Below are 25,047 nucleotides of genomic sequence, written 5' to 3'. Positions count from 1 at the left end.
TAATTGATCTAAATTTTCACAAGTTAAGGAGCACGTTGATATATACTCAAATTGTAACTATACAAATTTGATTAGACAAGTGTACGATACCTATCGTTTTTTTTAGTATAGAAGATTGAGTAACGAGTGTTGTATCCCTCATGGACTACGAATACTAGTACTATCCATTGTTCTATTATGTAGGCTAAAGAAATTGTGAAAAGGAATTAAAAGAAAGTCAACGACTAAGCAATAAATAAAAACAAGCAAATATGAGGGAATCAACTAATGAGAAAAGGGTGCTTAGATATATGGATTCCCTAGGATATCATTGACCATAAAAGATACATGCCAATAACAATTGTTTATCTCTAAGACCGTGCGACCTCCTATTTCTTGTTAATATATTTACCAAGTGTATTAACAACTAATCCTAGGTTGATTAATTAAAATTAAAATCCATTATAAATCAATTTTTCCCTAAGGATTGTATTAACGTTTTGTGAATTATTCTACTCAACAATTTGACTCAAACACACATGATTATTGATGTCATCCTACCTCTAGGATTGCAATCCACTCTTTCTAATTGTGTGAGATCTACAATCACTAAGGAATCTCTATTGAAAAGTTCAGGCACCAATCAAAAATCCAATAAGCTAGCAACTATTAATTCAAGAACAATAAAGAAATACAATTGAATGAAAGGAAAAAGAATCATAAATTTGCAAGAAAATATCAAGAATAAGGTATCAAGCTAGGGTTCACCATAAATCCAGCAAGTACTACAACATTTATCCTCTAAACATGGAGGCAAACCCAAAAAAAAAAATTAAAGAAACAATAAAAGAATTGAAGAGCATAGGAAGACACTCATTTAATCTGTGAAAAAATATTGACCCCAAGTCTTCCTGAGATATAATCATCCTCGGATTGGTTTTTGCCTCCAAGACTGCCTTTAAATATTTCTTGAAGCCTAGGGTCAAAAAGTCCTAAAAAGGATCTCAAAATGATTTTAAAAACCATGTTTCCACAGCTGACGTGACCTGGGATCGGACACGGCGTTGACACGACCGTGCAAGGCAGTGTTGTTAGGAACCCCAAGTCATTGATTTTGATGATACTAAAGACCAGAGGAGACCCCCCAAACCTTTTTTCTTTTTTATGTTTTTTGCTTTCTTAGTAGGACGAATCCTTGTCAAGAACTCGTTTTGGACGAGTCCATACAGATCAAGAGTAAATTTCAATCAAAGACTTAGAATGCTCTCAAGACTGAAGGCTTCAGGTTGAAGCCTAGAGGGCCGAAGACTTGAAGACCAAAGACTTGAAGATATGAAGACTGAAGATGTACAAGGCCGAATACTAGAAGGGTCGAACTCTTGAAGACCGAATAATCAAGATGATTAATTCGAAGATATGATGAGAGAATGATAAGGTCAATCATTCTCACGAATACCCAAGGCACTAGGACTCTAAAGACATTCTCTGGAAATTTGTCTTGTCCATAGCCTTGAGGTTGGGTATGATCAGAATGTCAAATGGATCCTAGGCTGTGATCCCAAGGAGCATTAAATGACATGTCCTTTTGTGTAAGACAAAAGACAAATTGTCTTTACACTAAAGTAGACAAACGGCTAGAAAGTACTGACATTCACAAATGGTCACATTTTACTCAACGGATATTACACACTGGATATAGGCTTTTGAATTTCAGTTTCCCTCCAACGGAACTAAAATTCACGCCTATAAATACCTATGCTCCCTTTCATTTGGAGCTGTTGGTTGACATACGCAAAAAGCAATTGCAAGCTCAAAACAGTGTGCAAAATATTCAAACGCTAAAACTCTCAATCTAGTTTTTCAAGGAGATCTTGTGCATTTCAAGCATTTAATCAAGAAGCTCAAGACAAGATTTCCACGTTGGAGAAACTCTTCAACCATTTCAACCAATCTCTGCTTAGGAGAAGTAGAAAGACCCGGAGTAAACTTTGAAGGAGTTGAAAAACCTATTAAAGCGTGACTGCCAGGCTTGGTGATCAAAGGAGCGCGTTTTAGAGAGAATTTTGTACTATCAAAGGAGACAATAGTGCAAATTAAACCTTCACAAGTTGTGAAGAAGAGTTGAGTGGGCTTCGTTAACAGCCGAACCACTATAAAAATCTCTCTCTCTCTCTCTCTCTCTCTTTATATTTACGCACTGCATTGCATACTCACAACAAACCCAACTTTTCATAATCACAAAATCGTGCAAAGTAATATTAAAATCTGATTAAGCTTTATCTTTCTGTTGCGTTTATCTTTGGTAAAGTTTAACCTTCTTAAGGATTCATTCTCGGAAAAGTTTTAAAAATTCTTGTAAGTCTATTCAACCCCCCTTCTAGACTCACACCTTATCTACCGGGACCAACAAGTGTTCCTTACTGCCAAATGAAGCCTGCCCAGCTGACATGACCTTGGTTTGCTAAACTTTATCCTCGTTTTTGGCCTTGTTCTACTTCAAATTTTGGAAAATATTAGACATGAAAGTTGTAAGGAATTCACTTAGCTTTACATGGATACTTGAATTAACTTTTTTTTTTGAATGGAAAACTTGAATTAAGTTGATTAGACATCATATGAGGAAGATATGGTTAAATCACTTTTGATGTGTCGCATGATTTGCATCAGGTTCTTCTGATTTTCTGATATTAATGTGTCCCGAATCTCTAAAAGTGCGCAACATCAAAGTTGTAGATGACTTCCGTTGATTTCCATTGATATTTCCATAAACTCAATTGGACTTCAGGTGATAGGGTTATGGTCAATTACTCTCAACATGTCGCAAATTGTCTTGCTTTAGAATTCTTGCTTAGAAATACTTGAAAATCAAATGATAAAGAACTAAGTACCAAATTCAATTAATTTAAACAAAAAAATAGATCAAATTGACATTTGAACACTTATCACATGCCAAACATGATAATATATTTGTCTTCTTTTTTTTTTGAAAACATATTTGTCTTCTTTAATTTTAAATCGTTAAAAAATTTGAACTGTTTAAACTAATAACTGACATCTTAGGTAAAAAAAAATTTATTAGCTTTATGTCAAGAAACGTTTAAAATTTTAGCCCTTATTAATTATTTCAACAAGGCACAAGTATCTTGTGATCAAAGTATATCAACATTTTTATTTTTATTTTATAAAAAGTATGTGAGTAGCAAGTCTTCTTTCTCTTTGTGCATTCAATAAGTCTTTGTTGACAGTGTAATGGATCTTGTGAAAAACTGGAAAGATTCTATACTATGCACAATATGGTCAAGTCAAGTTTCACAATTGCTCACGTGCCCATTTGTCTCGGCCGTATAAGGTACTCACAACCATTATTGATGGTCCATATAGCCTATCAAATCATATACATTCAGTATACAAATAATATATTTTTAATATATTAAATATATATATATTATATTTGAAAAATATATATTATTTGAATACTGAAAGTACATTATTTTATATAATGTAATCTAATACACGATTAATGTACTTTTAATATATTAAAAATATATTTTGTGTTATAGTCCGCAGAACATTCTATGGAAGAATTTACCGGTACTCATGTAATATGCGAGAAGACTTTAAAAGGTGGAAGACTTCATCCTTGGATTCTTGGAAGAGCTATGCGAGAAGACTTAAAAAGTGGAGGACATGATACTTGGAAAAGCTATTTTGAATGGAGTTGGATTACGATATAACTAAAATTTTATGGCTATTTTGAATGGAGTTGGATTACGATATAACTAAAATTTTATGAAAGTAATAGTTAATAATTTTTTTTAAACATTCATGAATATTTACAAGGTAATAATATCTCTTTCATATTTTCTCAGTCTTTTTGAGCATACAGAATCGATGCTATCACCACTGGGATTCGATCATATGATCACTCATTTAGAATGATAACAGAGGTGTCATCACACTACATAATAATAATTGATAGTTAAGAATTTTTTTTTTCAAAATATTATATCTATAATTTAAGACAAAAACTTGTGTCAGACCATTTCACAAATCATTGTCCGTGAGATCTGTGAGACGGGTCGGGTCAAGATGAAAATGTAATACTTATACTGAAAAATGTAATACTAATTAAGAATAAAGTACGAAGTGTTTGTTTATTTATAAGGAAAAGTATAATACTTTTGAAGAAAAACGTATAACTTTTACATTTTGATTAAAAAGTACTCCCTCTATCTCATTTTTTCTATCATGTTTATTATTCATTGGTCAAACCAATTCTTTCTTGTTTGCATATATATATATAGTTTTATGAATCCTTAGTCTATACTTTAAAATTGCGTGTTTTATAAAATAAATAAAGAGTTAATTCCATTTTTACTCATATATTTATAGGTGTCATCCCACTTTTAGTAATTTTATTTCTGAACATACATCTCTTTTGGTCCTAGTATTATTATTGTGGCATGACTATTTTTTGTCCTTTATCAATAAAATTGTTTAAATTTTATCAAATACAACGATATTTCGGTCTTCAAATAGAGTTTTGTTTTAAATAAAAAGAATAGCACGTAAAAATAAAAATATAGTGGGTCAACCTACCATACTTTGTAAAAAAAAATCAAAATGTCCTTGTATTTAATGTCATTTTAACGATTTTGTTGACGGGGGACAAAAAATTGGCATGTCACGATAATACTAGGACTAAAGATGGATGCTCTTATAAAAAAAAGGATTGAAAGTGGACTATCACCTATAAATCAAGGAAAAAAATGATATTAATTAAAATTAATATATATATATATATATATATATATATATATATATATATATATATATATATATATATATATATATATACTATATGTTGTTTTTGGTTTTTTTTTTGTGTTTTTTTTAATGTTCTCGATCTGAAGCAATTTATAAATGTTTTGTATGCATGTATTTCTCACTCACCAAGTCACTCTATTGATTTAGACTCTCCACCGCCCCATCTTTTTAATAATGTCAATAAATCGCTAGAATAGAATCGACTGTACACTAACAAAGCTAAAATGTCTCCATCTCTCAACATTATACGAGAAATACATCCTTTTACATATCATAAAAATGCAAATGGGTTACTATACTTAAAAGCATATGTAAGGATGCATTTGGTTCATGTGCTTACAAATCAGAAATGTGAATCAAAATTAATGTTAGTATTTAGTTGAGAATTTTTTAGAGCATAATTATAGAATTTGATTACCCCTTAAATAAAAAATTTCATTCCCTAATTAAAAACGAGTATCATTCCATCTTATTGGTAATTTGATTTTTAAGTTTGAATTAGTGCTTTTAGATTTTTGTTTTATTTTTTTGTCATATTGGTGCTTTGAATGTCATTATATTAGGATCAATTGCCTTGATTTTTTGTTTTTATATTTTTAAAATTTTTATTCCCATTATAGGGTCATACATAACCAAACAACAATATTGATAATCATTATAATTGCACCCTACTACCAAACATGCAAAATACTTTTACCAAAATTCATTACTATTACAAGTATTTGATTCTCATTATGATTTCGATTTTCATGTGCGAACCAAACACACCTTAATTAATTTTAAAAAAAAAATCTTACATCCGGCCTTTGAATTTGTAGGTTCTAGCTGATATATAAATTTCAAAGGTTCATTTATTTATTTTACTGGGTAGGCATACATATTATAATAATTGTAATGTTACAATATTGATAGTTGTAGGTATAACTATGTGGGATGGGTTATTTTTTAGTTTACGTTACTGAACACTATCAAAACTACTATCAATAGTACTCAACAAAATTAGGTGTATCTTAGATAGTCTACAATGAAATTGAATGTTGGACTTAGGTCATACATAGGGTGTGTTTCGTTAAAATATGAAAATCAAATAATCACACTTATACCTATGTTTTAAAAAGTTATCAATCAAAGAAAATCTATAACTTTTCATTCCCTGATATCGAACCTCCTAAACCAAACACATGAAATTGAAGGAAATTTAATCTACCATCCAAAAAATGTGAACATACATACTGACGTGGACATTTTATCAACAATCATAACTAATGAGCTAGAGGAGGAGATTAAAAGTGTGATGATAAGTCGTTTGATATTGGAAAATCAATTCGATCCATGCATGTCGTTATTAATTTATTATCCTTGGTGTTATCTACTTTTGTGTTAGCATATACTCTCTCTATCCCATTTTATCTGCCTTACTTACTATTCATTGGTCAAATCAACTTTTTCTTCATGGTTTATTTTCTTTAGTATTTTTTACTTATTTTTAAATTTAATTTTTTGTGTTTAATAGTACTTTTAGTGTAGTTTCTAAATATATAAATTTTGTATATTAATACTAAACTTAATATTATGAAAATTTGAATTAAAAAACTTCAGTCAAGCATCGTTAACCGAATTAGACACATAAAATGAGACAGAGGTAGTATATGTAAACATCAGACAAAACGTACTGTATGTTAAAGCACCTGTGAGACGACTCTGATAGAGAGAGGGACAGACCAAGTCAACGGGCGGTGACTCCTGTGGTGCTCCTTGCTGTTATCTACTTCCCTCTTGACCTAGCTCCAGAGGTCGGAGCGAGAAGCTCCAATCACCATTGATCTATGGTTAGCAATGAGGTACATATATAATATCTACTAAATATAATAAAAATCAATAATATTAAGGTTATTATAATGATAATAAATAAAATTGTATAATAGTAATATATAGATTGCATTAATGGCCTGTAACTTTTATTCTTTTTCTTATATTAATACAAATAAGTTCTAATGTTACCTCTTATCTTTTATGTTCTTTCTTAACACCGTAAAATCTAACTGCAAAGTTATAATTAATTGAAACTAAAACTATTTTATTGCGATTGGTTACATTAATAACTTATACATTGAGCTTTATTTTTTGTTGCCTTTACAAATATTTTTCTAATTTTGTCATTTTCTTCTTAGTTTTGCCTACATCTTTTCAATCTATCCTAAATATTTGTTAAATTTTTTAAAAACTTTTCTATGAATTTTGTTGAAATTTATTTCTAATTGTAATTTTTAACTGCGTATTTTTATATATAGTGCTAGTATACATACAACTTTTAGCTCAAATCTCCTAATGGTTAAAAAATAAATGTAATATATTTCCTTTTATTTATTTGAGTTTCAACATAAATAAAGTAATTATTATTATTATTATTTTTGAAGGGAATAAAGTAATTATTATTCAACTACATATAATTATATATTAGATAGTTTGAATTGTTCAATGCTGAATATGATTGGTGGTGATTTCAATTACTTAATATAGTATATGTATTATTTTTTTAGAATAAACTATGATATATAGATATACCTTCTAAACAAATTAACAATTTAATTATCCATTACATGTGAAAATATTGTAGTTATTTTATTTACTTTCCAAATATAATTATTTAATTTATTTTTGAGTACTATTAACAAGCTCGGACCCACTCCCTTTCATGTGAGAGTGTAAACCGGGTGCCACTAGGCCACAAGGTCTTTGGCTAATATTTGATATTTATTTAGTTACGCAATGTACTTCACTTAACTAGTAACGAATATACAAATGGCATGATGACACCTAACATTAAATTTGTTATTTAATATTGTTTTCATACAACCTTTTGAAATATATATATATATATATATATATATATATATATATATATATATAGGATCGTGTTTAGGTGCGTACTAGCCGCCCAGGAGAGAACTGCGGACGAGTCACGACGCGCCACGTGTCCGGAATGTAGTTGCACCTAACGTTATAACTAGGTGCACGTAATGTTATAACTAGGTGCACATAGGTGCACCCAAGCGCATAAATGTTAACAAGGTAAATTACTTGCACCTACAAGTGAAAATAGGTGCACACGTGCAAGTAAAATGTATTACAAGTGCAAGTAAAATGTATTACAAGTGCAAGTAAATTGTACAATGAGCATCAATACTAAGTACACCTAATGTTATAACTAGGTGCACCTAATGCTATAACTAGGTGCACATAGATTGCAACCAAGTGCATGAATGTTAACAAAGTAAATTACTTGCACAAGTGCAAGTAAAATGTATTGCAGATGCAAGTAAAATGTATTACAGGTGCAAGTGAATTGTACAGTGAGCATCAATATTAAGTGCACCTAATGTTATAACTAGGTGCAACCTATGTTATAACTAGGTGCACCTAGGTTGCACCCATGTGCATGAATATTAACAAGGTAAATTACTTGCATTTGTAAGTGAAAGTATTTGCAAAAATAGGTGCATGAATATTAACAAGGTAAAATTACTCGCACTTGTAAGTGAAAATAGGTGCAAAAATAGGTGCACTTGTAAGTGAAACTAGGTGCACCAAAGTTCCAGTTATTTACGAAAATGCCACCGCGTCATTTTTTTAAAATTGTATCTGATTCGTTGATCTGGACACGTGGACGGTTGTGGAGCATTCTCATTTCCTACCTGGGCGCTAGTTCGCACGAGAGTGCAACCCTATATATATATATATATATATATATATATATATATTACTAAAATACTTTTTAAAACAAACAACAATAACCATTTAATGCAATAGGTATTCATTCCATTTTTCATGTTGAACTTCACACAATATATTATGTTTTTAAAAAATTGTCCTTTTTTATTTTTTCTTATGAAATACCACAATATTTAAGTTAGCCAAATGAATTAACCTTCTTCTTGATGATGATGATGATGATAAAAAAAAAAAAAGAACAACTCATACTAATAATAATAAAAAAAAAACTCATACTATTACAAATAATAATAAACAATTCGACGACTACTACTACTACTACTTAACAACTTCAAGTTCATGCATGCACACAAACATTCCATTTTTTATGTTTAACTTGTTTTTAAAGTTCATGGATGCTATAGAATTATTGCTTACTTACACAACATAACTCTCCAAACAACATAAAAATTTTTAAGTTCCTCGTAAAATATTTTATTTTAACTAAACCCTACACACTAATTAAATAATTAATTATACATTGACAAAATAAAATAATAAATATGATGATGACAAAGCTACAATAATATTACCGTTTTTTTACAGGTTCACCGAAAAATAACAAGACCAATTTTTTTTCACTGTTCGTCGGTCACCGTCACCCGCTTCCAAATTTTTGTTGTTGATTCTTGCTGAAACTCCAATCACTTGGGAAAGGGAAGTAGAATAAGAAGTTGGGAGTGAGTTTTAGAAAAACTTAACGTAAAAAAAAAATGAAGAAAGAAAGAGAGGATTTATGAAGGTTGAGGAGAGAATTATTTTTGGTTATACAATTTATGAAGAAGGGTGAGAAAATCTGGAAGTAAATATCTGAGAGGGAAGTAGTTGAGGGTAGGGGTGTGCATCGGATGGATCGGTTCGGTTCGGATGGACGGCAGCCTTCTCCGATCGGATTTTGGATTGGCATTGTTAATATCCCATCCGATTGTATTTTGAACTATACCCTATCGGTTTTTTGTAATTTCGGATTGGTTCGGTTCGGTCGGTTATCCGACCTGAATTCGGTTAAAAAATATGTGCAAAAAAAAGTGAAAAACAAATAAAAACTTTACTAAGTACCAAGGTTAAGCATTAAGACAAAAAGACCTAAGTATTAACTGATTGTCTGATTCTAAGTTATAAGTTATAACTACAAATTATTACTTATTACAGACCAAAAGAGAAATTGGCAAAACTCATAAATACTTTGATACTTATTACAGACCAAAAGAGAATAGAATAGATCATAGATGATACTTTGAAATTTGAATCTTTGAATAATACACTGAATACAGCAACAAGTTAGTGCACAGCCCTAGCCCCTAATTCCTTAACTTATATCCACAAAGTTGGAAGTCCTACTCTTCTTCCTGTAAATTGTTACAACTTACAAGTTAGTGAAAACTGAAAAGTGAAAACTGAAAACAATTACAACACAATTGTATAATTTATACTTGGAATTTTGGCTCAGTAAGCATTGTTTCCTATCAATTTTGAAATAAGGGCAAATTGCTTCAATAAATATAGAGCAACATGCCAACTTAATCCTTCTTTTCAGATTATAGGTGGAAGCTTCATCATTGCCATTTGCCACATAAACTGATAAAAGGGACAAACAGAATAAAGTAACAGAGTTAAATAAGGCGGCAACTTACAAAAAGTTACCAAGCCTTACACTCTTACAGTTACAGAGTAACATACTTACAGTGAACCAGTGCAATCAAGGATTCAAGCCAGCAACTAATAACACATAGTTACCATGGCCTCAAAAAATACCAACTGAGATTAGATTTTAGAATGCAATTGAGTAAATTGACAATTAATTAGAATGGAGACACAAGTAATAATAAAGAATAACTTTACAAGAATTGTAGCTAGTGTAGGACCAAAATTCCTTCCACTTCCACCATCAACTAACTCTGTAAAATAAGAAATGTAAATTATTAAATGCAAAATATGGATATAAAACTGTAAAACAACTAAATGAAATGAAGTGTAAAACAATTACCTTTTTCAAACCTCTCCAGTTCTTCAAGATTTTCCTCAATACATAGAGGAGTATTGGGCAGTCTAAGCCAATCCTGGGTACACATCAAAGCTTCCACAATTTTTGGAGTTAATGAACTCCTAAAAGGATCCAATACTCTCCCAGATGTACTGAAGGCAGACTCAGAGGCAACAGTTGAGATTGGAATAGCTAGGACATCCCTAGCAAGCTTAGAAAGGATGGGAAACCTCTCAGCATTTATCTTCCACCATCTCAGAATATCAAAGGAGTTTTCCTCCTCAACTATTGTCTCACTCAAGTAGATATCCAGTTCAGTTTTTTTCTTACTCCCAGATTCCAATCTTTGTTTTTTAATTTGGGACTTGAGTAAATGCTGTGGCCTTCCAACAGACACAGAACTGACAGAACTCACAGAAGAAGCACTACCAACAGCAGCAGACACAGAAGAAGCAGGAACAGAAGAAGAAGCAGGAACAGAATAATCATCAAATAACTCATGCAAACCAGCAAGCACTTTATCATAGTATGGTTTACCTTTCTCCTCACCATACATATGATTAATTTGAGTAGGCATATACTCTAATTTATCCCTGGGGTCTAGAATGTTTGCAAAGAAAATCATAAGATTCATCTTGTCTATATCACCCCAATACTTCTCAAATTTTGCTTTCATATTTCTCCCCATTAAGCTCACTGTCCCACCAGCTTCCACCATTCCATTTAAAAGACAGTACAAATCAGAAATCTCACTGAAAAATGTGTTAGCTGTCACATATAAAGATCCAGAAATTCTGATTGTCATATCATAAAAACATTTCAACAACTCCACCAAACTGCCCACATAATCCCAGTCCATAAAATTAGGCACAGAATCACCCAAGTCAGATTTGAAAGAACTATCAGACTCTTCACAAGATTCAAAGACTTTTTGATAAGTCAAAGCAGATTGTAACATCAAATAAGTAGAGTTCCATCTGGTTGGAACATCTAGACACAAAGAAGACCTTTGCTCAATTCCTAACGAATCAGCCAAGTCCCTGAACTTCTTCAGCTTGGCAGGTGAATTCCTAACATATCTAACAACCTCCCTAACTTTTTTCACAGAACTATCACACTCCTTCAAGCCATCTTGAACAACCAAGTTAAGGATATGGGCAATGCATCTCATGTGAATATACTTAGCCTTCACAGTTGATGTACCCCAAGACACTATTTTTTCTTAAGAAACCCCATAGCAGTGTCATTAGACGAGGCATTATCCACAGTAACACTAAAAACATTCCTAAGCCCCCACTCTAGCAAACATGTTTATAGGGCTTTTGCAAGATATTCCCCTTTGTGAGAGGTAACAGGGACAAAGGCTATGATTTTTTTATGCAACTTCCACTCTAAATCAATGAAATGGGCAGTCACAACCATGTAGTTAATCCTTTGGATTGATGTCCAAGAATCAGTGGTAATGCTAACCCTATGACTGGTTTCTCTTAAAAAGGCCTTCAATTTCAGTCTCTCCTCTTCATAGACCACTACGATGTCCCTACTTATAGTCCATCTAGATGGAACTATAAACCTAGGGCATGCAACAGCAATGAACCTCCTGAAACCTATTCCCTCAACAAATCTAAAAGGCAGTTCATCTATGATTATCATTTCAACCAAGGCCCTCCTAATTAAGTCTTGGTTAAATACCCAGGCCCCAATTTCTCCCACAGTAGTTTCAGATGAATCAGAGGTATTAAATGCTTGAAAGGTTAAAAAGGACTGCCTAGTATCCTTGGAGTGAGGGTTTTTCAAACAGCTTAGCATATGGGCTCTTAATGAAGATGTACCATGTTTCTTGGACTGACACGTGTACACTTTTGCACAATAAACACACCTTGCTTGTATAGTAACATTTTTACTGTCTTTTATTCTCACAAAATGATCCCATACTCTAGATCTGGAATCAACCTCTTTCCTCTTCTTCCCAGAATCTGTAGCAGGAGGTTACTCATTCTGTTGATTATTAGCCTCAACAGTTTGGGCTTCCACCACTGTAGGTTCCACAATTGAAGAACTGGGTGGTTGACTACCAGGAGTACCAGGTATACTGATATTATCTATCTAAAATATAGCTAAGTATCAGTACAGACAGTATTGGGATACAATCACCAAGAATAATGGATAGAGTGACAGACAGTCACTCAGTGTCTTAGTCAGCCATACAATTACGCATAAAGTTCTAGAATCAGACACACTTTGTGTCATCATTTTCCAAGAACACTTAATTATTTTATTAGGAAATTTATTGAGAATACATTTAAGGGCATACATCCATAAACTTGACTAGAGTCTAGACTCTAGAGTACTAGACAAAGAAATCCAGATTCAGGGTTTCAATTTTCAAATTTCAATTTCAGATTGAGAGACTGTAATATTAATATACAGCTATTGTTTCCCAATTCCTAGTCCATCATTATCATGATTTCTATAAAATGAGCTTCCACTTGACCACCAGTATATGATAACTGATTAAGTTATCAAACTAGGGTTTGTAAATTGTTAAAATTTCAAAAAAAAAAAAACAGGCAAATAGTCAGTGCTTCCACCATAATATCACAAAATCGCTAAGATATATATTTTATTAAACAAGGGTTTGAAATAAACATGAAATGAGTCAGTGCTCCCACCAGAATATCACAGATTCATAAAATATCACAAAATCGCTAAAGAGTATGCAATGGCTCAGTGCTCCCACCAGAAATCCAGAATATCACAAAATATCACATAATCACTAACAAATCAAACTATCAAAGTTATTAAACTAGGGTTTGAATACCTACTTCCTTTCTCACAAATACCCCAGAGAATAAGGGCTTCTAGCACAGATATCACCAGATGAAACAGCCGAACGGTCCACCACTCCAACAGGCACCAGTAGGGCGTCGGGCTTCCACCAGTCGAACTCGAACAGAACCAAGTCACCAACGACCACCGGGTGGAACTGTGGAAGTCCCCAACGGAGAACGAGAGAACTCAGAGTCTCAGACTCTTAGAGAAGTCGAGAACGAGAAGAGAGAGGGATCGCGATTCGCGACTGAGGTCTGAGAGAGTGAGAGAAGTCTCAAAGAAATGAGAGAAATAAGAGAATTGAGAAAACCCTAGGATGAGTCGCGACTGCACAAATGAGGAGATACGGGAGTCTCAATCCTTATCTAAGGATATATATACTACAACACATAACGACGTCGTATAATACATAGCATATCTAGCCCTAGTTTTGATAGGATATTTGGACGGGTCGGTTGCAATTTTGGACCTTCCTACCCGCAGCCGCTTAACCGACGTCGTTTCAAGCTTCGGTTCGGTTTTTAATGGTCGGGTTCGGCTCGGTTCGGTAGTGGCTTTTCGGCCGGCGATTCGGTCGGGTTCGTCGGTTTTTTCAGATTCTGCACAGCCCTAGTTGGGGGTTGGGGAATTGGGGTAATAAATAATTTTTGGGATTTGGGAAAAAGAAAAGGAGTTGAATGCCGTGTACTCTGTGGCTTTTGGGTAGGCAGAGAGGGAAGGCTTTTGGGTAGGTAGAGGGGAATTAAATTGAGGAGAAAGAATCGGTGATTGGAGTACCGTTTTCTCTCTCCTCATTACTCCACCGTTTACTTTTATTACTTTTTCTCACTTTTTCTCAGCTAACTCATTAAACGGTGATGAGAGTACCGACTTGTATGCAACCCTAATTTTAAAACGGCAATGGGATCAGTACTTTACACAATATTGTCCAACCTTACCTGACATGCACAATATTGTGATTATTGTCTCTCTCCTCTCACTACTACAAAATTGGTCATATAAGCATAGCTTTACACTACAACTCTTAAAAAAGGTGTAGTGGATAGTTGAAAAAATGAATTCAGTGGCAATATTGTAAATAAATACATAAGAATACACTACACCTTTGTTTAAAAGGTGTAGTGGATTCCCTAAAGAAAAAAACGTGTCAACTTTCCGCTACACCTGCCACGTGGGGGTGTAGCGAAAAGTCAATAATTATTTATACTTTTCGCTACACATACTACGTGGAGGTGTAGCGGAAAGTCAATAAATTTAAAAATTATAATAATAATAATAATAATAATAATAATAATATTATTATTATTATTATTATTATTATTATTATTATTATAACTAGACTAATCATAAAAATTAAAACTTTAAACTTTCAATTTATTCTTATTTGTAACTTTGTTTTAGCAATAAACATATTTAAATTTAGTTTTAAAATACATCTAACATAATTTATTTAATACAAAGTAAACAATTATTTAACATTATCAAAATTTCATGTATTTAAAGAATAAATGGGGTGTTTGGCAAATGGCTGATAGCTGGTTGGTTTGGCTAGTAGTTGATGGCTGATTGCGTTAACTGGTTTGACCAGCTGGTTGTATTAGCTGGTTATAAAAAACTGTTTGGTAAATTAGCTGTTTATTAGTAGCTGATTGAATGTAAAATGACATTTAAGGGTATTATTATTATTATTTTTATAAAATAACAAACACATCACCCATTTAAAAGTAAATCCCATTGATTTTAAAGGATAAAATAGTCAATATACCATTGTTTCCAACCAGCTAATACAAAAAGCTACATTCATTGGGTGTGTTTGGTTAACAGCTTATCCGCCAAATTTTGGCGATTTTGACCAACTTTAGCGGTTTGACCAAGTCAAACCGCTAAAGAAGGCGTTTGGTTAACAGCGGTTTGGAGTAGCGGTTTGCTCCAAACCACTGAAATCCCAAACGCTGCTAATGGGATTGGCGTTTTGGGGAAGAATTAATTCTTCCCCAAAACGCCCTCCATTTTATTAAAAAAAAAAAAATTTCCTACGTTATTTAGAAGCCTGAGGCAGCAGCCTCAGGCTTCTCTTCTCTTCTCTTGCTCATTGGTAGGCAAGAGAAGAATAAGGGGCGTTGAGCTCCCTTTTATAATGGAGCTCAAGGCCCCTTTTTTTAACAACTTACGATGTAGATCCCACATCTTTTTAGTTTTTTTTTTTCTTTTGGTTTCTTTTTTTTTATTTTTTTTGGTTTATTAATAATAACAATATTATTATTATTATTATTATTATTATTATTATTGTTATTACTATTATTATTATTATTATTATTACGGAGTAGTATTATATGTATACCCTTTTGGTCATTTTACATGTTAACCGCTAATTTAAACAGCTAATTTTACCAAACATCTTTTTACAAACCGCTAATACATTTTGCTGGTCAAACTCGCTAATACAATCCGCTATTTGATAACCGCTAACACAACCCGCTACCGCTAACTGCTAACCGCTAATAACCAAACAAGCCCATTAGCTTTTCAATTTTCAGCTTATTGACCCAATAAGCCAAGGCCAATAAGCCATTTACCAAACACTTCAAAATAGCTTATTGGTTGGTCAAAAAGCTAAACTTGGTCAAATAAGCTAAAATTTGACTTATAAGCCAATAACCAAACACCCCCAAAAACATATTGCGTGTTTAATCATTTAAATAATTCATACAAATTTATAAATAGAGTTAATATATATTTTTTAGTCCTCATAGTGTTGGTTTTTGTTTCTTTTAGTTTCCAAAAAATTCCAAATCACCTTAAATACTCACAATTGCCGTGCCTGAAGCCCCATTCTCTATGACAACCCCATTAAATGGAGAGGACACAAAACCTGACAAGTGACAACCCATTCTCTTCTTTCATACGCTTCATTTCCATCATTTCAGATCTCGAATTCTCCTCACCGGCGCAACTCCTCTCCATTTCCATCTGTCCTCACCGGCCAACCATCCAACCATCCACCCATCCACCGAGTCTCTCTCCCCCCAAGTGTTTCCAGCGAGTCTGCCGGAACGAGATCTCCAGCGCAACCAGCCAACCGTCACCCGGCACCGAACGAGATCTCCATCTTTTTACTCTGCTCCGCCGCCAGCTGCTATACTACCAGACACGGCCGATCCCCAACGTCTCCAAGTCTGGAAGTTCATATCTGTTGGCAGAGATGTTGAACTGACACCATAAAGGTGAGAGGTTGAACTGATAATGGAGAGAGCGGAACACGGTGGCCAACCAACAGATCTGTGACGCTCCTTTACTTAGGTAAGATTTATTTTTTTAGTTTTCAACTCTCCTCATTCAGATCTGTACAACAGGACCCAGCAGATCTGATGGAGGAATAGTAGCAGTACGTGGTGCGGTGGAGGAAGGAGGAACAGTGGCGGTGCAGCGGCGAAGCGAGGAACAGAGACGGCGCGGAGATAGGATTTTGGCTTGCCGTCTCTGATCTGTGATCTTCAATTTTCTTTTTGATTTTTTTTTTTGTTTTGATTTAGTGAATTGAAAAACTTAGTATTTTTTTATGCTATATTTTGAGATTGGCAGTGTAAATGCTAAAAAAATTTTATGCTATGTAAATTCTTATAAATTCTGCTATATAATTTCCTGAAAATTAATTTTGAGATTTGGCAGTAATTTCTTTAATTTTATGGATTAATATAAATAATTATACATATATTTTTTTTATGTAATTCACCTCCCGCGGCACCCGCCCTGAGTGCCGCGGGAAGTAATTAATGAAAAAAAAAATAAAAAAAGTGAATCACCTTTCCGCGACACCCGTAAACCCGTAAAACGGGTGTTGCGGAAAACATAGACTTTTACAGTCACCTCCATTGTAGCGAAAACACTTATATAGGTGTACCTTATGGATTGTTGACACTGAAAATTTGCTAAATATTATTATTTTTTAATATTAGTATATTTAAATAGATTTTGAATAATATTGATATTATTTAATTTGTTAATTAGATAATATCAAAAGAATTTGAATTTATCAAAACTCTTTATCCTACAGTTATAAATAGGACATTTTATTTCTATGTATTCATCCTAGGAAAAATTATAGAAATAATTTTGAAGCTTATTATTTAGAGAATTAGAGATCATGATGATGAAAATAAAAGCCTCATGATCCTAAATGTAAAAATTTCTCCTTGAAAATCATGTCTATCAAATACACATTATAGTCATCAGCCGTTGATAATAAGTGGCTTTTACATTTCTATAGTCTTTCATGGCCCGGGCCGGCCCTGAATATTATATACCCGCGTCATCACTCATCAGCAAGTTCATCAAAAAGTGCTCTCCAAATTAATTCAACCGTAAGACGTTTCGTAATCTTAACAACTTTGCCCCAAAAGCGAGACCTTTGATGTGGCGGCGGAGTGTGATCAGATGCTGGTGGCGGAGGATAATTTGTTAGGCGTTGTTGCGGCGTTGCAGTGACATTGAGTTCAGTTTCTTGAAGGTTTGGTATGGGTTCTTCCATTTTGAGAGACATGTTCAACATTCTTGCTCCATGTTTGTTCACAATAGCACTGTAACATACGCTCTTGTACTTGCCATTCCTGAGTGCCTGCGATTTAATTGTTGCCACAAAGATTGGTTTTATATATATTGTTACAACAATAGAAGTTCTTAATTACCTGCAGTTGATCACCAAGGTTGATAACAAAGGCATCTGGGTGAGGTTTCATAGCCAACCACTTGCCATCCTTGAGGACTTGGAAGCATGAAGCCTGCGTGTCTTGAAGGAGAATGGTGAGGTCATTGGGATCAGTATGCGCCGGCAAGCTGTAAGTGCGCTCCGGTTTCCAGCACGGAATGCAGAAGTTGACGGCCATATGCTGACCCTGCTCGCCCAACACCTCGCGGATGCTACTCTTTTCCAGGCCTAAGCTTTCTGATATGGCTTCTTCTACTCTAAATCCAAGTTCTCGAACTTCCTTCACATAATTCCTCACAATAGCCCTGTATATGGATGCACCAATACTTAAAATTTCCTTAGCAACAATATAAAAATTAGGATTAAAACATAAAAATTAAAAAAAAAAACATAAAAATTTTATAATAATGGCTTGTACTAGTGCACTTTGCAAGGTTGTACCTTGTGTATTGCAAGTCTAACTCTCTATATGTATCATTGGCAAAACACAAGGTATAACTTTAAGAAATATATGACATTAAAACTCACGATATTGCAAAATATAATTTAATGTGTAAAAAAATCTTATAAAAACATGTTTGTTCTTATATATAAAATCTTGATGTAAACATTTACATTGAGACTCACATGAAAAATAATACGGAATAATTTATTAATGTCTGTTACATCATAAAGTAAAATTTGAGAGTTATTTTATTTTAATTCGTAATGTCATTAAAAATTTGAAATGTCATGAAACACGGCAACCATGATTTAACTGCTCAAAGCACGTCACCGCCACAACGTCACTACCTAGGCCAATTAAAAAACGCGTTTTTATCTTTCCTACGTGGCATCTAACGTCACTACCCACGCCATCTGCTGTCTTCATGGCTTGCGTCATTCACGTGCTGCCGAAAATGTCTAGAAGCCGTGACCTGACACACCCTATGCCAGGCACGACCTTTCAGGCAAACGCCGTTGGCATTTTGTTCAAAAAAATATTCCCAATCTCCATTTAATAAATTACGGAAAATACCATTTGGTTATAATGATTTACTCTATTCTAATATTACCTACAAAGGTTAATTGCGTGATTTATAAAATAATCACCGGTTTGGTGAGAGCGATACAATTTTTATCATTCTTTTTTTTTTTTTGGTGAATACAATTTTTATCATTCTAATTTCCCCATAGAGATTCAATTTTTATTTTTTTTTGGTGAGAATAGAAATTCAAATTATTGATCTAAATTATTTTTATGCAGCATATTATGATAGTATTATAGTATAACGCCTTTTAATATTATAGAATTTTCATATCATTATTATATGTTAAGATAAAAACACTTGGTGTGATATACTATTTTTTTTGGGTGACGAGGGGAACCGACAATCACTACCTGAAGATGTATACTAGGCAAATCACGCCTTGTGATCCTAACCACCAAAGGTCCACAATGAGTTAAACCAGCCACGTTGCCCATCAGCTTAAACCGACAAGGCTAGGATTTGAGCTCGTGACTTTGTAGTTACAAATTTGTATCCTTAATCATTTTGACTAGAATTACCCTATTTTTTGTGTTGAAGTAAGATTTGTGATGTACTCAAATCAAGAAATAAATATAAACAATAAGCGACCAGATCAAAAAGAGTCACATGTTTGGGGACCATATGACACGGACACAGTTAAAAATTTATTGTGGTGTGGTTGAGTTAGGAGGGCTGGATCCCAAATTTTTAACTTGATTTTCAAATTTTTAGTATAAAGTGTTTTGAAAAAGATTACTTTAATCACTGCATATTCGGGTGTTCATGGGTCTAGTTTGGTGGATTCAGACAAAGCTTTTCACCAACCAAAAGTCCAAAAGTGTTATTAGTTGGTGCTGAAATCAGCTGATACAATTACTTTAATATGGAATCTCAAGCAAAGTCACAAATCTATTACTTAATTCCTTAATTAGCAATTAAAATTGAAAAATAAAAATGTTAATAGTGTAATGATTTCATAATTATATTAGTGTCCCCACAACACATAAAAAATTTTAAAACTTTGACTATAATGGAATTACTTTAAGGTATTTCAGTCTAGACAAAAAAACAACTGCATGTCATGTGTTGCATGAGGAACCCTAATTTAAAACCAAATTGCACAAATAATTGCATGGAACCCAAAATTGGACTTGATTGGAACCAAAAATAAGATAGAGAGAGAACTGACCTGAAACAAGACGGGTTTGAAGGCCATTCTGGTGAGTATTTCTCCAATGGATGGCAGTGAAGTCTAAGATAGTCTCTCCAGTTATGAACAGTTTCTTTTTTGACATTGAAACTGGTGGAAAGTCTCATGGTTTTTGATGGGTCATCGGAGTAGAGTTTCATCTTCTCCTCTACTGGCAACTGGAAAAATTCTTGGGCTACTTTTAGCATGTCCTCTATCGCTTTCTTTGGTACCCCATGATTTATAACCTTAATTTTAAAATAATTAGCGATAAGTACAAGAAAATGCGACATTGTCGGTCCAAATTAAAATTAAATGGCGTGTCGGAAATTGGAAAATTGACCTGGAAAAATCCATATTCGGAGCAGGCTTGCGCAATTTGTTTGACTATTAGCTTTCGTTCTCCGCAGCCCAAATCGATGACCGGAACATTGTTGCAGTCGGCGACCTCCGATAGCCTTGGCCGGTCGGATTCAGGCCGGACGTAGTTTTCAGGGAGGGAAGTGTGCCGGATTCCGCTGGATAGGACTTTGGTTTCCATGGATTCCTGTACAAAGGAACATAAAAACTGGAATTTCAAAACAAGATTTTCATAAGAAAAAACAAAATGAAAACAAGGAGAACTGGAATGGGTTACTTTTACTTTTCGGATTCGGATTACAACTACTGAACTAACAGAACTACTTTGTGTACAAGGAGGCTAGCTTGAGTTGCTACGACGAAAGTCTGAGGGCAAGCAATTCATCTTTTCTCAATTCAGTCTCTACTTATATAATACTACCTTCGTCCCATTTTTGTTGTTTAGTTCGTTTAACAAGACTTGACTAAAATTATTTTTAATTCAATTTTTTGTAATATTAAGTTTAGCATTAATATATAAAATTTATATATTTAAAACTACATTAAAAGTACTATTAAACACAAAAAATTAAATTTAAAAATAATAAAAAATTACTAAAGAAAATAAGCAATGAATAAATAATTGGTTTGACCTCTGAATAGTAAATAGGACATGTAAAATGTGACAGAGGAAGTAATAATTAAGGCTTATTGAGAAACTCGAAAAAATAACTTTTTAAAAATCAATTTTGTAATTTTCTGAGTTATACTTAATTTAGTCCTCGATTATGTCATTTTTTTTCAATTTAATTCTAAAAGATTTTTTGTGTTTAATTAAGTCCTTGACTTTGATGGTTTTTTCTTAATTGAGTCCCCTGATAAAATAACTTGGCAATTTCATATCTATTAATACTCAATTTAGTCTTCAACTATAGTAGTTGTTTTACCTAATTTAATTTTGGGAAAAGTGTCAAATTGGCCCCTTAAATCGGGTGGATAGTGCAATTAGGCACCCTAACTGAAAAAAGCTCCATTCAAGCCCCCTAAACCGGTAAAAAAGTGCAATTGAGTCCTAAATGACTTGTTTATCAGGTCAAATTCAATTAGGGGGCCAAATTGCACTATCCACCCAACTTAGGGGCCAATTTGACACTTTTTCATTTTTAATTTTATTTTTCAAAACAAATATTTTTTATTTATTTCAGTTCAAAAAAATATTTTTATTTATTAAAAATATTATTTATTATAAATAAAAAAAAAATAAAAAAATATTAATGTTGGTAATTAAGTCCTACCAATAAACTGTTACGTCCCGTTGGGCGATTCATCGAGGCCAACTCAACTTTCCGTGGAGAATTTTGAAGGTTTCTTCGCAATTGATGCCAACACTACTGAGATATGTGATTTGTATCATTAAGGTACGTAAATCATTAATTACCGTTTATTATTATTGCTAATTACTGTTATAGTTGTTAACCGTTTTTTGAAATAGTCACATTTTATCTTTAAGAATATAGGAACATTAAGATATGTATTACCATGTTATGGTTGTCATCATTAAATGTTAATGGAGATTATAATGCTCCTTATTACTATTAATATTTTAATTGATGATAACATTAATTTTGTGGTATTAAGTCAAAATTGTTTCCAAATCGATTTATGTGGCATTGTTTCGGTTAAGAAAATATTATAGACTTTATTATTTTCTAGCCATTAATATTTTTTAGACTTTAAGTTTTATTAAATTCTAAAGTATATATCTGGAAATGTTTTAATGGTTTAACTATTGTTTTTTCATATTTAGTCTCTAAATTAACATAATAATATTATTATGGCTATTTATTGCTTTTTTTTTTTGTTTTAGATCATTTGCAATTTTATGCCATTAACAATACTATTAATTGAGTTTTGGAGAGTGATTCTGAATTAATTCAGAATTTTGGAAAAAACATGTTTTTTAGGCAACTGACTATTGTCATTATTGTACATCTATCACATAATTTATTTAGTATTTGAATTATGATTTAGTAAGTATGAATAATTGAATATTTGGTGTTTTTTATACTCTTTAGATTGTTTTATGCATTCAATCACATTAAGTACATAATATTAAGTTTAATTACGGAGTATGTAATTAGAATTTGTGAGTTCAACCTATTTCTCATTAATTTGATTTTATGCATTAAAACATTTTCGCGTGGGCTTATAGTCTTGGACCTTTCAACGTATATATCCATATTCAAATATTTGGATTTCTTTTGGTTTGAAGTCATACTAGTTTTGAATATTAGTTGTATACTTTGGTGATATTGCTCATATTAAAAATTGTTTTCAGTTATGCAATTTATTTGTGATATATGAGTTTACTATTTAATTTTATGTATATCTGTTCTAAGCATAATATTTTATTTTTAAATTATGCGATTTTATTATGCCTTTAGAAAGCATAGTTTGAGAATGAATTTAGATCCTTATTAATTAGAACTTTATGCATAAAATTAGTTGCGGTAGTGCCTGAATTTAAGCACGTTTAGTCCGTTAATTTAGTCCACCAATTTAAGCCTAAACCATGAGTGAACCTCTATTTTGATTTAGAACTCTCAAACTACTATACATTGAATGTGAGAACACATGAACCGGGGAAGTTTCCTGGGGAGGAATACTAGTTCTCTGGCCATGGCTTAAACCGCCATATTGCTACTAGTCCCCTTGAGACACTACTCTGTCTAAGGAGTTGGTATTTAACTAAGCTTCGTCTTGACCAACTTTCCTAGGAGTATACTTGGGAATTGTTTATCACATGTCAGTATTGTTTGTTTGTTAGGCTTTAAATTTCCCTTTTGTCGAGTGATTACAATTTTTTTGGTTCATTAAAGAGTAGCCACAACATCTTTAATTTACTAAAAATTGTCTAAAGTTCAAATCACATAAAGATGACAATGATAATTGTCTAGTGATCTTATAATTTTAATTAGTTGGGGAGTAGCCACAACATCCTTAATAAGTTAAAGTTATATATTGAGTTGTTAGATCACATAAAGTTTTAGACATATCGGTTGTGATTAATTGTATGTAATATGATGGAATTTAGCGCATATGCAATTTCGTTATATTTGTATGATTAATCAGGATGAAATACTAGCCTATGATCATAATTTAGCCCACAAGCAATTATGTATCGGAATGTAGTTTAGTAGTTTTATCAGTGATGATAGAAACAAAGAATTTTATTTACTTTAAGCTCATTTGTAGATAACTTCCATCCCTATCATGAAGCTTAATTTTATGGTGTAAACTTTGGATCATATTTCTTAATTTGCCCACAGGGATTAAGAAAAAGAACACGATTTCTTAAGTTTTTATCATAATGGTTGTAATGAATCTAGCTGAATTAAAACTTTAGGCCACATGCAAGTTTTATGTCACTTGATTCTTCAACTCATTTGATAATTGTTTCATCATAAAATTGCAGTTGGATCTAATGTGAGTAAAACTTTAGCCCACCAAGTTTAATGTTACTTGATTCTTCTATGTATTTCATAATAAAAGTATTATCGGGGTTTCATTGAATTTAATAGAATTAAAACTTCAGCTCACAGGCAGGTTTTATGTCAATAAATTCTTCAACCCATAAGATAATAATTGTACCAATTTCTTAGAATTTATAAATTTAGTTCAATTATAATTCTAAGTTTCATGGTTTGCATTGGCAAAACATGTGTCTAGTTACTTCCCAAAACTACGCTGCTTCGTTGGACTAGTTGGCTTATATCGTGAGTTCATCAAGGACTTTGGAGTCATAGTCGCTCCTTTAATGTCGCTACTTCGCAAACACAATTTCCTGTGGACAGAGGAAGCGACATCGGCCTTTTATGTGTTTAAGATTGCGCTTACCACACTCTAGTGTTGCGACTTTTGGATTTTTCGACATTATTTATGGTTGAATGTGATGCATCGAGGGTAGGCGTGAGTGCATTTTTACACCAAGATATCCACCCGGTCACCTTTATTAATTGTTTCACGAATCTTGCTCGGTTCTTTGAACTAACTGTAGTAAGTTACATGATATATATAATATACATCTTTTTTGGATTCCAAGAATAAAATGTATATTTTGAGCCAAATTCCAACTTGATTTTGGAAGGTGTATTTTGTTTTTTAGCATGTCCAACTATGGTGGGGAATTATATCTTCATTATTTAGTTGGACTTTAATTGAAACCAAATATTGATTATTTAGTATGCCCAACTAATGGTGGGAAATTGTATGTTCATTTATTAGTTGGTCAAATCAATTATGAGTGTGTATAACATTAATTTTGGTAAATGGTAATTATGTCAGTTTAAATATTGCCATATTAATATTACCATATTGTAGAAAATTGTAAATAGTACTAACCTCCGGCCAT

General features: G+C 32.7%; 2 protein-coding genes and 1 long non-coding RNA gene across 4 annotated transcripts; 1 reads left to right on the top strand and 2 right to left on the bottom strand.

Moving 5' to 3' along the window:
* Positions 1 to 9,886: 9,886 nt before the first annotated feature.
* Positions 9,887 to 11,732, bottom strand: LOC116013090 (zinc finger BED domain-containing protein RICESLEEPER 2-like). Its single transcript, XM_031252748.1, has 5 exons — positions 10,565 to 11,732; positions 10,415 to 10,475; positions 10,262 to 10,296; positions 10,011 to 10,155; positions 9,887 to 9,926 (listed from the first exon to the last, which is right to left on the bottom strand). Exons 1-5 carry the CDS (start codon positions 11,730 to 11,732, stop codon positions 9,887 to 9,889), a joined length of 1,449 nt encoding a protein of 482 aa, XP_031108608.1.
* A 4,457-nt stretch (positions 11,733 to 16,189) lies between these two features.
* On the top strand, positions 16,190 to 17,065 carry LOC116014385. The gene is made up of 2 exons (XR_004097384.1): positions 16,190 to 16,617; positions 16,747 to 17,065. It is a non-coding gene; the product is annotated as an uncharacterized LOC116014385 (long non-coding RNA).
* Positions 17,066 to 17,561: 496 nt separating this feature from the next.
* On the bottom strand, positions 17,562 to 21,038 carry LOC116014383 (protein DOWNY MILDEW RESISTANCE 6-like). Of its 2 annotated transcripts, none has more exons than XM_031254430.1 (5): positions 20,941 to 21,038; positions 20,641 to 20,844; positions 20,298 to 20,545; positions 18,079 to 18,403; positions 17,562 to 18,008 (listed from the first exon to the last, which is right to left on the bottom strand). In XM_031254430.1, the coding sequence occupies exons 2-5, from the start codon at positions 20,836 to 20,838 to the stop codon at positions 17,706 to 17,708; spliced, it is 1,074 nt and encodes a 357-aa protein (XP_031110290.1). In that variant the 5' UTR covers positions 20,839 to 20,844; positions 20,941 to 21,038; the 3' UTR covers positions 17,562 to 17,705. The 2 variants fall into 2 exon arrangements, with proteins under 2 accessions (XP_031110290.1, XP_031110291.1); XM_031254431.1 differs by having other exon boundaries at positions 20,935 to 21,004.
* Between the last annotated feature and the right edge of the window lie 4,009 nt (positions 21,039 to 25,047).

The sequence above is a fragment of the Ipomoea triloba genome, chromosome 3, assembly GCF_003576645.1.
Source record: "Ipomoea triloba cultivar NCNSP0323 chromosome 3, ASM357664v1".
In the NCBI taxonomy this organism is placed as follows: domain Eukaryota; kingdom Viridiplantae; phylum Streptophyta; class Magnoliopsida; order Solanales; family Convolvulaceae; genus Ipomoea; species Ipomoea triloba.
This window is presented reverse-complemented; position numbering and strand designations above follow the sequence as displayed.

What these genes read in the sequence shown, in the direction of transcription:
- LOC116014383 (XM_031254430.1), bottom strand. Translation starts at nt 20,838, where the DNA reads ATGGAAACCAAAGTCCTATCCAGCGGAATCCGGCACACTTCCCTCCCT. An exon ending in TCAAACCCGTCTTGTTTCAG is followed by an intron (nt 18,404 to 20,297) that starts GTCAGTTCTCTC and finishes ATCCATATACAG; the next exon opens with GGCTATTGTGAGGAATTATG. An exon ending in ACCTTGGTGATCAACTGCAG is followed by an intron (nt 18,009 to 18,078) that starts GTAATTAAGAAC and finishes ATTAAATCGCAG; the next exon opens with GCACTCAGGAATGGCAAGTA.
- LOC116013090 (XM_031252748.1), bottom strand. Translation starts at nt 11,732, where the DNA reads ATGAGATGCATTGCCCATATCCTTAACTTGGTTGTTCAAGATGGCTTG. An exon ending in CTTGATTGCACTGGTTCACT is followed by an intron (nt 10,156 to 10,261) that starts GTAAGTATGTTA and finishes CCCTTTTATCAG; the next exon opens with TTTATGTGGCAAATGGCAAT. An exon ending in TTACTGAGCCAAAATTCCAA is followed by an intron (nt 9,927 to 10,010) that starts GTATAAATTATA and finishes AACAATTTACAG; the next exon opens with GAAGAAGAGTAGGACTTCCA.